The 12,176-nt window shown below is 39.4% G+C and overlaps 1 protein-coding gene across 1 annotated transcript in view; it reads left to right on the forward strand.

Moving 5' to 3' along the window:
* The window catches only part of LOC138177073 (serine protease FAM111A-like), a 19,015-nt gene extending 6,921 nt beyond the window's left edge, over nucleotides 1–12,094 (forward strand). The window contains exons 2-3 of the mRNA XM_069108057.1: nucleotides 2,447–2,616; nucleotides 5,105–12,094. Of these exons, the coding sequence (XP_068964158.1) occupies nucleotides 2,596–2,616; nucleotides 5,105–6,751 (1,668 nt within the window). The 5' untranslated portion in view covers nucleotides 2,447–2,595 and the 3' untranslated portion in view covers nucleotides 6,752–12,094. The remainder of the gene's footprint in view (nucleotides 1–2,446; nucleotides 2,617–5,104) is intronic.
* The last annotated feature ends 82 nt before the right edge of the window (nucleotides 12,095–12,176 follow it).

Below are 12,176 nucleotides of genomic sequence, written 5' to 3' on the forward strand. Positions count from 1 at the left end.
GAAGGAAGGAAGGAACATAAGAAGGGAGGGAGGAAGGGAGAAAGGGAGGGAAAAATAGTAGGCTTCAGTCTGTATTCAGACATCAGTTCTTTCTCTGGAGGTGGCTAGCATTTTTCATCATGAGTCCTTTGGTATTGTCTTGGATCATTGTATTTCTGAGAATAGCTAAATCATTCACAGTTCTTCATCATAAAATATTACTGCTACTGTGTACAATGTTTTCCAGGTTCTGTTCACTTCACTTTATATCAGTTCATGGAAGTCTTTCCAGGTTTTTCTGAAACATCCTGCTCATTGTCATTTCTTATCGTATAATAATATTCAATTACAATTATATACCACAATTTGTTCAATCATTCTCCAATTGATGGCCATTCCCTCGATTTCCAATTCTTTGCTACCACTAAAATAGTTGCTATAAACATTTTTATACCAATAGATTCTTTTCCTTTTTAAAAAAAATCTTTTTGGGACATAGACCTAGCGGTGGTATTGCTGGATCAAAGGGTATCATGACTACATAGCTTTGATTATTTCTCTGAAAATTGCCTGATCATATCCTCTGACCATTTATCATATGAAGAATGGCTCTTATTTTTTATTAAGAACTCAGATTTCTATATATTTGAGAAAAGAGACTTTTCACAGAGAAACTTTCTGTAAAAATTTTTTTACAGTTATGAATGAAAGTGATTACTAAATCATTACTAAAATGAATATGATTACTAATATGATTACTGCATTTCTTTCCCATCCTATTTCCCCATTTATGCTACTCTCTCTTTCTCTTTTCACCTTGTCCATCCTCGAAAATGTTTGCTGGACTACCACCTGCCCCCATCTGCCCTCCCTTCTATCAGTGCCCCCCCCTTCTCAATCACCTTTCCCTCCTACTTTCTTGTAGGGTAAGATAGATTTCTACAGTGTGTACATTATCCCTCTGGGCATAGCTCCAAATTGCCGATCAGGATGTTTTGAGTCAGGCACCAGCAGTGCATTAGTACCCTACTTTTCCCACACCCCCTTCAACATTCATCAGTTTCTTTTTTTGGTCAGATTAGTCAATCTGACAGCTGTGTTTGGTGTCATTCCTCTGCTCCTAAATTTGTTTGGAGGATTTTTAAGGTTATTTGTAGGAGAATTTGAGAGGGCTCCAGGGAGTTCCTTTGTCATACTGCCATCTTGGTGCCAGAAGTCCTTTTTTGAAAATTATTTACTTAGTATTATTTTTTATTCAATTACATGTTAAAACAATTTTTAACATTATTTTTAATTTTGAGCTCCAAATTCTCTCCTTTCTTCCCTTCCCTCACTCTCATTGAGAAGGCAAGCTATTTGATATATATTATATGTATGCAGTCATGAAAAACATATTTCCATATTACTCATGGTATGAAAGAAAACACAGACAATAAAAACCAAGAAAAACAGAGCAAAACAAAAAGTATGCTTCAATCTGCATTCAGACTCTGTGAGTTCTTTCTCTGGGGATGGATGGCATTTTCCATAATAGGTCCTTGAGAATTCTGTTGGATCATTGTATTACCAAGAATAACTAAGTTATTCACCGTTGATCATCATACAGTATTACCATTACTATACACAGTGCCTGGTTCTGTTCATTTCACTTTCCAACAGTTCGTGTAAGTTTTTCCAGGTTTTTCTGAGAACATCTTGCTTGTCATTTATTATAGCACAATAGTATTCCATCACTATCATATACCACAACTTGTTCAGCCATTCCCCAATTGATTAGGCATCCCTTCAATTTCCAGTTCTTTGCCACCACTAAAAGAGTTGCTATGAATATTTTTGTACAATTTTTTTCTTCTTTTTTATCCCTTTGGGATAAAGACCTATTAGTGGTACTGCTTGGCCAAAGAGTATGTGTGGGTATTATATCCCTTTGGGCATAGTTCCAGATGGCTCTACAGAATGATTGAATCAGAATACAACTATACCAACAGCATGTTAATGTCTCAATTTTCCTACATCCCCTCCAACATTTTTTCATTTTCTCTCTCTGTCATAATATGACAGAGAAAGAATTGTACAAAAATTGTATTACCAAGAATAACGAAGTTATTCACAGTTGATACCTTGTAGGGTGGTTGGGATGATTCAATGAGACAATATTTCTAAAGTACTTAGTACAGTGCCTGGCATATAGCAGGCATGCAATAAATACTTGTTCCCTCCATCCCAGATTAAATGGGAAATAATAAATGTTGATCTAGTACTTTAATATTTACAAAGTACAACAACCCTGCAGTGTTGATAGTATGTATATAACTGCCACTATTTAGCAAATGAGGAAACTGAATTTCAAAGTTATTGTGCTCAGGGTCACATAGTGAGTTAGAGAAAAGGGGTGGATAGCAGGAAATAAAGAAGACCTCGGGGGAGCATCAGGATCCTGAACCATTGATGATCTTATGACCTACAGGACTCACAGCATTGAGAACTGGACCGTGAGGTATTACTAGTCCATCAGGATTGGTGTTTTGACTGACCTGCCCATCTATCTTCTGAGTGTGTATATTATCCCTGGCCTCCAGAAAGCACCACTTATCCACTGAAAAAGATAACAGAAAAATGGATGAGCTCTTAAATCAGGTAAGTAAATGCTTCCCACATGGGCAGATGATGGCCTGGGGTTTTCTAGCCTTGCAATAAGTATGGGAGGACCTGTATTGTCAATGTATTCTTGCTTAATGGGAAGATCTTGACCTGCTTGAGTCACATGGAAGCCTAAATCACATGAGTCTGTGGTGGGAGGAGCTTGCTGAGCAGGTGGAGCAGTAAGGGATGGAACAGGAAGGGTGGAACAGAGGCCAGAAGAAGTTGGTCAGAGCAGTTAGAAAGGAGGGAGGAGAGGACACAGGCATGGAGACAGCTAGGATTATGAGTGTTTGTTTGTGTGAAGGCCCAAGCAGGGGGAAAGCTTTGGGATGGTGTTGCTTCCTGCAGTGATAAGGTGTATTAATTACTTTATTGCTATAATGGATTTGGTTTTCTGGTGTTGGGATTTTACTTTCTATTGTTGGAATAAATGTTTTGCTTCTCTCTTATATATGGAGAGTCTGTTATATTTTGCCATTCAGAACTATGCTGGCATATTCATAGTCCTGTCGGTGCTGTGGATATTGCCTCGGTGATACAGGACCCTTTTAGAGCACTGCTTCCTCCACCAGTTGACCAAACTGATGAAGTTGGGCTGATTAAATATAAGGGAAGACTGAGGTCCTTCTCAAGATTGCTTAGTGATCGGGTCTATGCGCCTTCTGGCCAAAGGCCAGGCACTGGGATTTCCCAGCACTGTTCAAATCAGAACAGCATTAGGAAGACCACTCCCCACCCTCCATAACATTATGGTTATCAACTAAAGTAGTAGAGAGCAGTAGCTTTCAAACTTTTTAGTCACAGAACCCCTTTATACTCTTAAAAATTGTTGAGGGCCTCAAAGAGATTTGGCTTATGTGGGCTCTATCTATCAATATTTATCATACTAGACATTAAAATGGATGTTTTTAAGATATTTATCCACTTTAAAATAGCCATAGTAAATCCATTACATGTTAACATAAATAATATTTTAATGAAAATGAATATTTTGGGGCGGCCAGGTGGCTCAGCGAGTAAGAGCACCGGCTCCAGTGTCGGGATGACCTGGATCAAATCCGGGCTCAGATACTCAGCACCACACCCAGAAATAACTGGCCATGTAACCTTGAGCAAGTTACTTAACCCCGATTGCTTTAAAAAAAAAAAAAGAAAATTAATATTTTCCAAAACAAAAAAAATGAGTGAGAATGGTAGTGTTTTACATATTTTTATTAATGTCTTTCATGTTTTGCTTAAGAGAAGACAGCTGGATTCTACTGTCTGTTTCTGCATTTCATCTATGGTTTTGGTTGAAGTGTATGAAGAAATTCTAGCCTCACACAGACATGTAGTTGGGTATTCCCTGACTAGGGAAATCTGAGTTCAAATCCTACCTCAAATATTCACCCTGGCCAAATTATTTAAACTTTCTGTGCCTCAGGTCCATCATTTATAAAATGACATAAATTTTAAAATTTATTTTAAATTTTTTATTTTTAAGATATTTTTAAATTTTAAATTTAAATTTACATATTTTAAAAATATGTAAAAGAAAACAGAAGGATGTGCAGAAAAGGTAAAAGGCAAGAAGAGCAATTCTAGTATTAAGGCATTAACTTAAAATAGATACTTTTACAAAGTAAGAAACTCACAGCTTCATATACAGTCCTCTTTTCTGTTCTATGTGTAAATGCTCACATTGGCTGTTTAGATTCACAAGAAAAAAAAAGATTCAAAGAATGCTAGAATGATTAAAAACTGATCAGCTTTTTCTTGTATTAAAAGAAATTTTGTCATCTTGGGTCTGTAAGGTAGGCAGTACAGGGTGTATTATCCCCATTTGACAGTTGGGGAAACTGAGGCTTTGACGGATGCAGTGACATGGTCACTCAGCTAATAAATGTGAGGGTCTAGATTTGAACCTGGGTCTTCTGATTCCAACTCCTTGCCTCACAGTATTAGAAGAAGAGACTGAAGGGGCTGGTACTTTTTTTTTTTCATAAAAATAGTAGCCTGGGAATAGTTTCAGATTTTTAAATTTTTAAATATGATTTTATTTTATTATTTTCTTTAAAGCAATCGGGGTTAAGTAACTTGCTCAAGGTTACACGGCCAGTTATTTCTGGGTGTGGTGCTGAGTATCTGAGTCCAGGATTTGATCCAGGTCATCCCTACACTGGAGCCGGTGCTCTTACTCACTGAGCCACCTGGCCGCCCCTAGATTTTTAAATTTTTAATACATTTCTGTGCTTCTGGTTTGTTACTTTAGCCCTGGAATGGAGAAAAAATCATAATATCCACAAACCTTAGGATGGCCATATTAGTAAGAAACTGATGTTATAATTTGAATCTCAATTCAGGTTCCCCTCAGCTTTGATGGCTGGTCCTTTCAAAACTGATCCTGAAATTTCCCAATAGAAAGTTACTAACTGGTTAAGAAACCAAGCAAAAGTTCAAAGTTGCACTAATAATTTGACATCTCTTCAATTCATCTGCTTAGGTCGACAAAGAGATGCCAGTTCCCTCTGCCTCTTCCCAAAGGGATCCCAGTTCTAGTCAGAACACTTCCAGGAACTGTGAGGAGGTCACTGACAGTAACCTTGGAGGAAATGCTTCACCTGAGAAGAAGGCAGCTGAGCAAACAGCTTTCCAGAAGAAAAAAATTGAAGTCTGTTTGGAAATGGATGAGAAGAACATCGCGAGCAATGATGGGCGCAGCCTCTTTGATGCCATTAAATCGATCACAGTTGAGATAGACAAGCAACAAGGCAAGATGATGTTGGTTCTTGGTGAGGAGGGGTATGTTAACCTGGGCTTGCCCCTCCAGTGTGTGCCCGAGGGTTCTTGCTTTGAAATTAAATTTGTCCAAAGTGAGGGTCACAAGAGTGAGTGCCTGAGACAGTATGACCACAGAGATGGAGAGTGCATCAAATCCTACGTGTTTGCCACTGCGAAGACAACAAAGACTGTTGTGAAGTGTCCTACACTTAGGTGTAAACTCTGTGTTTATGCCTTGGACGAAGATGGAAAGTGGCACCTGATAGAAAATGGGACTAATGTTTTAGAAAACAACCTTCCAGGTGATGACTTAGATGACAGATGTTTTCAGGTGGAGGTATATGGAAGCACATCAGCATCAGCAGCTTCTCAGAGCTCTGAGCTAGAACAAAGAGAAAGGTTTGTGTTAGAAAGAGAAGTTTTGAATCTGTATTACAGCTTCACAAATGAAGACCAAGTAATCAAAAAAATACTGAATCAAGAGAAAAAGGAGAAAGGAAAGGAAATCAGTACCCTACTTAATGGGCATAAAAAGAACTTTGAACAACTATGCCAAGAGCCTACCCCAATTGAAGTACATAAATTACTGGGTCATCTGCATAAAAGTGTAGGATATATATCCTGGAAAAGCAATGGAATCTCTCAGGGAGCCACTTGCTTTGTCCTGAGGGATAACTACATTCTCACTTGTTGCCATATAGTGAATTTAATAGTGGGCGTAGGGATAGAGCCAGATATGTGGGCAAAAGAGATCAGTAATCGTGCACAGGTGACCTTTCTTGATGGAGATAGTGATTCAGACTCAGATAAGAAGTGGTCCATTGACTCTTGGTTTGAAGTATTTGATAAAACTCTGAATTATGCAGTGTTGAGACTAAAGGAAAGTGACATTCCTATTCCCGAGGGTTTATTAGACCACTTTTCTTCTCCACCATCGAAGGGTCCCCTGTATATCATTGGTCACCTAGGTGAACAGAAGAAGGTAAGTGTTCTTTGTTACATGATCCCCCAACCACATCAGGAACAGAAGAGTCAAGGCCATGTCCAGGCCACAGGAAAGAAAGGTCTTGCCGCTGACACTCATGAAATGAACCGCATTCATATGTTTACACCAAGAAGTTTCCAAGAGGTAGACAGCAAAGATATTCTCTCCTCTAGATATTCTGGCTCTCCTATCTTCAATGAAGACTTAAAGCTAGTTGCCATTGCTGCTGCCTGCTTTTCACATGAATCCAGGAAAAAACATTATATCATCGAGTTTGGGTCTTTTTTAGAGGTGATTCTCAATAATATTAGTCAACAACATAAGACCAAGAATAAATCACTAACTGTAGGTCAAGAAAATATTAAAACAGCGCATGAAGAGTGAGACCAAAATCTACCATCTTCAGGGGTGGCTAGGTGGCACAGTGAATAGAGCACCTGCCCTGGAGTCAGGAGAAACTGAGTTCAAATCCATCCTCAGACACTTAACACACACACACACACACACACACACACACAAAACTAGCGGTGTGAACTTAGGCAAGTCACTTAAGCCCAATTGCCCTGCCTTTCCCCCTCCAAAAGCCAAAAAACAATGCACCATCTTCAAAGAAATTATTCTCAGGTTGGCAGTAACCAAATGGTCTGCCAGTCTGCAAAAATGACCCATGGATTTCACAAAATGAAAAAGTCCTTGTTTCATGCAATCTTTGTTGCTATGTCCAGTTGCTTCAGTCTTGTCAGATACTTCATGACCCCATTTGGGGTTTTCTTGGCAAAAATATTGGAATGTTTTGCCATTTCTTTCACCAGATCATTTGACAGATGAGAAAACTGAAGCAAACAGGGTCAAATGACTTACCCAGGGTCACACAGCGAGTAAGTGTCTGAGACCAGATTTTAAGTTCATGTAATTAAAAGCACTGAAAAATTGTAAAAGTTAAAAAAGCTTTTATTAATTCATTTGCCAAGCATTTATTAAACATCTACTGCATGCAGTGTTCTAGGGATAAAAGCTCAATTCATAGCCATTGAGTACATCTATCTAACCAAGAGACAACAGCAACAGAATAAATGGTTGGATGGATGGACATTTGACACAGCAGAATTTCAAAAGAATGAAAAATTGAAGATGCCCTTTATAGCTTGTAGAATACAAATATAAATTTGTTCAGAATCCCTCTGGCTAATGATCCCTCTAGAGCAGAGACATTTCTTCACATCATCCTTGAGAAATCCTTGAATTGCTTTCTTTACTTTTCTTGAACATGAGTTGCAGTTGATCTAGGGAAGTAAACCTTATCTCAGGATTGAATAGTTTTTCATCTTGACCCTGTGGCCACTCCAAAAGAGGTGATAATGAATTGAAAGAAAGAAAAAGGAAAGGAACTAAGGAAGGAAAGTAGGAAGGAAAGGAAGGAAGGAAGAAAGGAAGGAAGGAAGGAAGGAAGGAAGGAAGGAAGGAAGGAAGGAAGGAAGGAAGGAAGGAAGGAAGGAAGGAAGGAAGGAAGGAAGGAGAATTACTTAAACACTTATTATGTACTAGCACTGTATTAGTCCAACTGGAGATACAAAATTATTCAATCATTTTTAGAAACAAATTACAGTGAAATATATTTGTTTTATATGAGCATTTGTATATGTGTGAGAGAGACATGGTCATCCCCTTTAAGAAATTTGTCAGCTTAGGCTGCCATTCCATTTTTGAAGAGGGAAGGAATGGCGTTCTGCCAGGACACATGTAAAAGAAGAGTTTCCCATTTAAAGAGAAGGTGTATAATTGTGGGAAGAGCCCTGAACTTGGATGTCTCAAGACCTCAGTTAGAATGCTGGCACTAGCACAGTGCTACAAAAGCCTCCTGTCTTCCTTACCACTTAGGAGGCCACTAGATGACCTAGTAACTAAAGCTCTGCACTTGGAGGCAAGAAGATCTGACTTCAAATCCAGTCTCAGAAATGTAGTCACTTACCCTGCTTCAGTTTCCTCACCTGAATGATGAGGATAATAATAGCACCTGCCTTCCAAGTTTTATGAAGATTAAATGAGGAAACAAATGAAAAATCATTGTGCAGATTTTAGTGTTCTGTAAATGATAGCTGCTGCTATTTCTTGTGTGATGTTGGGAGGTCCCTTAAGTTCCCTGAACCTCATTTCCTCAACTGTAAAATAAAGTGGTTGGACTAGATGAGCTGAAGTCCTTTCTAACTTGGAAGAATTGTCTGTACTGACATCTAAAAATAGAGCCAAGCCATGACATTCTTTCCCAAAAAGCCTCGTTCATGAATTTACATGTTACCAGTTTGGAATTTGTGATCATGTAAAGATTAACTGTAGCCCTGTTTGAGTTACTTGGGGTGGGGGGAATGTGTGGCAAATTATATAATGAATAATGAATGATTAATGATAAGGAAGTAATTTGGTTTAAATTAAAGAACACTGAATATTGAATCCAAAGACCTTGGGCAAGATACTCAAACTCTCTGGGACTCAGTTTCCCTCTCTGTGTAATGAAGGTTGGGTTAAATGATCTCTCAGCTCTCGCTTAGCTCTAGATTTTGTGATTTTTATGTTAACAATTTGGTTTATGGCCTATTTCAGAGAACACTCGAGTTTTAAACACCCTCAAGTGTAGATGAGGAGATTATTTCAAATCACCCTTCCCTGTTCATCAGAGCACGTCTAAAAAAGACTCCAATTCAACAGCATGCCATAAGCATAGAACTGCTAGATGTTCTTAAAATGAGCAAATGAGACTTTGAAAATCTTGTGTCCCATAGTCTAGGAGATGTTGTTTGTGTTTTGTGGCTTTTACTCTCTGTATACAGCAGGATGCTTCTGCTCTAGACATACTCCCTCCTTGAGACTATCTCTCACTGCCTCTTTCTAAACTTGTTTGGAAAAGGTGGCAGCACCCCACTGGTCAGTCCCTGGAATCACCTACTTGTGACATCAGAGATAAGAAATCAATCGGACAGACCTGAGAGAAAACCCACACTTCCCTATAAAATCTATGGATCTCCCCTACAGCATTGACCTACTCTGTTACGAAGGTCATGAAGGACACAGACATCCCCCATATCGACATAGAGGAATAATGAGAACCCAGTGTAACCTGGGTGTGCCAGCTCCAGAGGATAGGCTCAAGAATCATAGATGACCACAGGCAAACACGATGCCTTTGAAAGTTAATGTGTGGCAAGATGGCAGAGTAAAAGCACCAACTTGGTGTGAGCTCCCGCTCCAACCACTTCCAATACCTGTAAAAATAATGACTCTAAACAAATTTTAGAGCTACAGAACCCACAAAGTGACAGAGAGAAACAAATCTGCCACTGAAGGCAGCCTGGTAGGCTGGCAGGAAGGGTCTAAAGCACCAATCTGGGAGCCAACTGCAGTCCTGTGTGAGCCCAGGGCAGCCCCAACCCGCAGCACAGAATTGCCCAAGCAGACTTCAGGAGAGTGAATCACCAGCCACTGGGGCAGTTTCCAGACTTCTCAACCCACAAATGCCAAAGAGAATGTCAAAGGTCAGTGGGGAACTCTGTTGGAACTGTGTGACGGAAGAGCACGATCCGACCCCTGCCCCCAGGGCGAGAGGTAGAGGAGGCCTGGTGGCTGCAGCTGCTGCCTCATGGCTGCCTCCAGAGCTCCTGGCCTGCAGATCATAGGGGGACCAAGCAAGCATTCAGAGGTAATCACTCTTGCTTTGACCTGCTTGGATCTGGATCATGGTCTTGAGTGGTGGTCCTGGAGTGAGAAACACCAATGTGCCAGTGTGGTGTCTGTAGAGAGGATGCCCTCCTCAGACCTCTGACAGCATTTGTGAAAACCTCAGCATTTTGGAACAAAGCTCTCCACTCTGGAAGCAGAGTTCTGCTGTGGCAAAGAGCTCAAAAGTCAAGTAATTGGCTAGCAACATGAACGAGCAGAGAAAGTGCTATCAGCCCATAGAATCCTTTTTGGGGATAAAAAGGATCAAAGCATGGAATGGCAGGAAGACAACGAAGTCCGAACTTCTGCGTCAAAAGCTTCCAAGAAAAATATGAGTTGGTTACAGGCCATGGAGGAGCTCAGGAAGGATTGAAAATCAAGTAAGAGAAATGGAGGAAAAATTGGGAAGAAAAAGGAAAATAATGTAAGAATCCCATGAAAAGTGACCCTGCTAAAGGAGAGCCCCCAAAATGCTGACAAAAATAACACCTTAAAAAAACTAACTCAAATGGCAAAAGAGGCCCAAAAAGCCAATGAGGAGAAGAATGCCTTAAAAAGCTGAATAACCCAGGTGGAAAAGGAATTTCAAAAACTCACTGAAGACAATAATTCCTTCAAAATGAGATTGTAGCAAATGGAAGCTAATGACTTTATGAGAAATCAAGATACTATAAAACAGATCCAAACAAATGAAAAAATAGAAGGCAATGTGAAATATCTCCTTGAAAAAACCACTGACCTGGAAAATAGATCCAGGAGAGATAATTTTAAAATTATTGGAACGCCTGAAAGCCACGATCAAAAAAAGAACCTAGAAATCATCCTTCAAGAAATTCTCAAGGAAAATTGCCCTGATATTCTAGAACCAGAGGGCAAAATAGAAACTGAAAAAGTTCACTGATTTGCCTCTTGATAAAAGATCCCTCAAAAAACTCCTAGGAATATTATAGACAAATTCCAGAGTTCCCAGGTTAAAGAGAAAATATTACAAGCAGCCAGGAAGAAACAATTTGAGTATTGTGGAAACACAATCAGGATAACACAAGATCTAGCAGCTTCTACATTAAGGAACCAAAGGGCTTGGAATATGATATTCCCGAGGTCAAAGGAGCTAGGATTAAAACCAAAAAGCACATACCCAGCAAAACTGAGTATAATGCTACAGGGGAAAATATGGTCATTCAATGAAATAGAGGACTTTCAAGAATTCTTGACGAAAACCCAAAGCTGAACAGAAAATTTAACTTTCAAATACAAGAAGCAAGCGAAGCATGAAAAGGTAAACAGGAGGAGGAAATCATAGGGAACTTATTAAAGTTGAACTAGTCATATTCTTACATGGAAAAACAATAATTGTAACTCATGAGACTTTTCTCAGTATGAAGACATTTGAAGGAAATATATATGTATACATACATATACATGTTTATATAGGAGGGTGTATGTGTGTGTAAATAAATACATATGTGAGTGTGTGTGTATATGTGCACATGTGTGCATAGACAGAAGGCACAGGATCAATTGAATTGGAAGGGATGATATCTAAAAAATAAAATTAAGAGGTGAGAGAGAAATATAATGAGAGAAGGAGATAGGGAGGGATAGAATAGGGTAAATTATCTCATATGAAAGAGGCAAGAGAAAACTGTTACATTGGAGGGGAAGAACAGGAAGGCAAAAGGGATGTATCAGCAATGCCATATTCACAATGCCTATAGAGATTACAAATATGCTGATATAATTATCCATCACAAAATACGTCAGGTTTGCCATTTGGGGAAATAAACTAGAAAATTTATTAAGATACCAAAAGACTGAGTCCCAAAACCAGAAAGTGAAAGCCATCAGAGTAGTTATGACATTGGCACAGGTAGATAAAGTAGAAAGCACCCACATTCTCAAGCCTTTAAAACAGAACAGGCTACCTCAGGCAAAGGTCCTCCTCTCCCCACTCACAGCAACCACCCAGCGTGCTCCCAGCAGCTCCGGCCCCTGGCAGTGCTCAGCAGGAGTCCTTAGCAGAAAGTCCTGCTCCCAGCAGCTCCGGCCCCTGGCAGTGCTCAGCAGGGGTCCTAACTAAAAAAAAAAAAAAAAAAGG

Source organism: Petaurus breviceps, unplaced genomic scaffold (genome assembly GCF_028583685.1).
Source record: "Petaurus breviceps papuanus isolate PSGF00001 unplaced genomic scaffold, PetGlider_PUasm1.0 90330, whole genome shotgun sequence".
Classification (NCBI taxonomy): domain Eukaryota; kingdom Metazoa; phylum Chordata; class Mammalia; order Diprotodontia; family Petauridae; genus Petaurus; species Petaurus breviceps.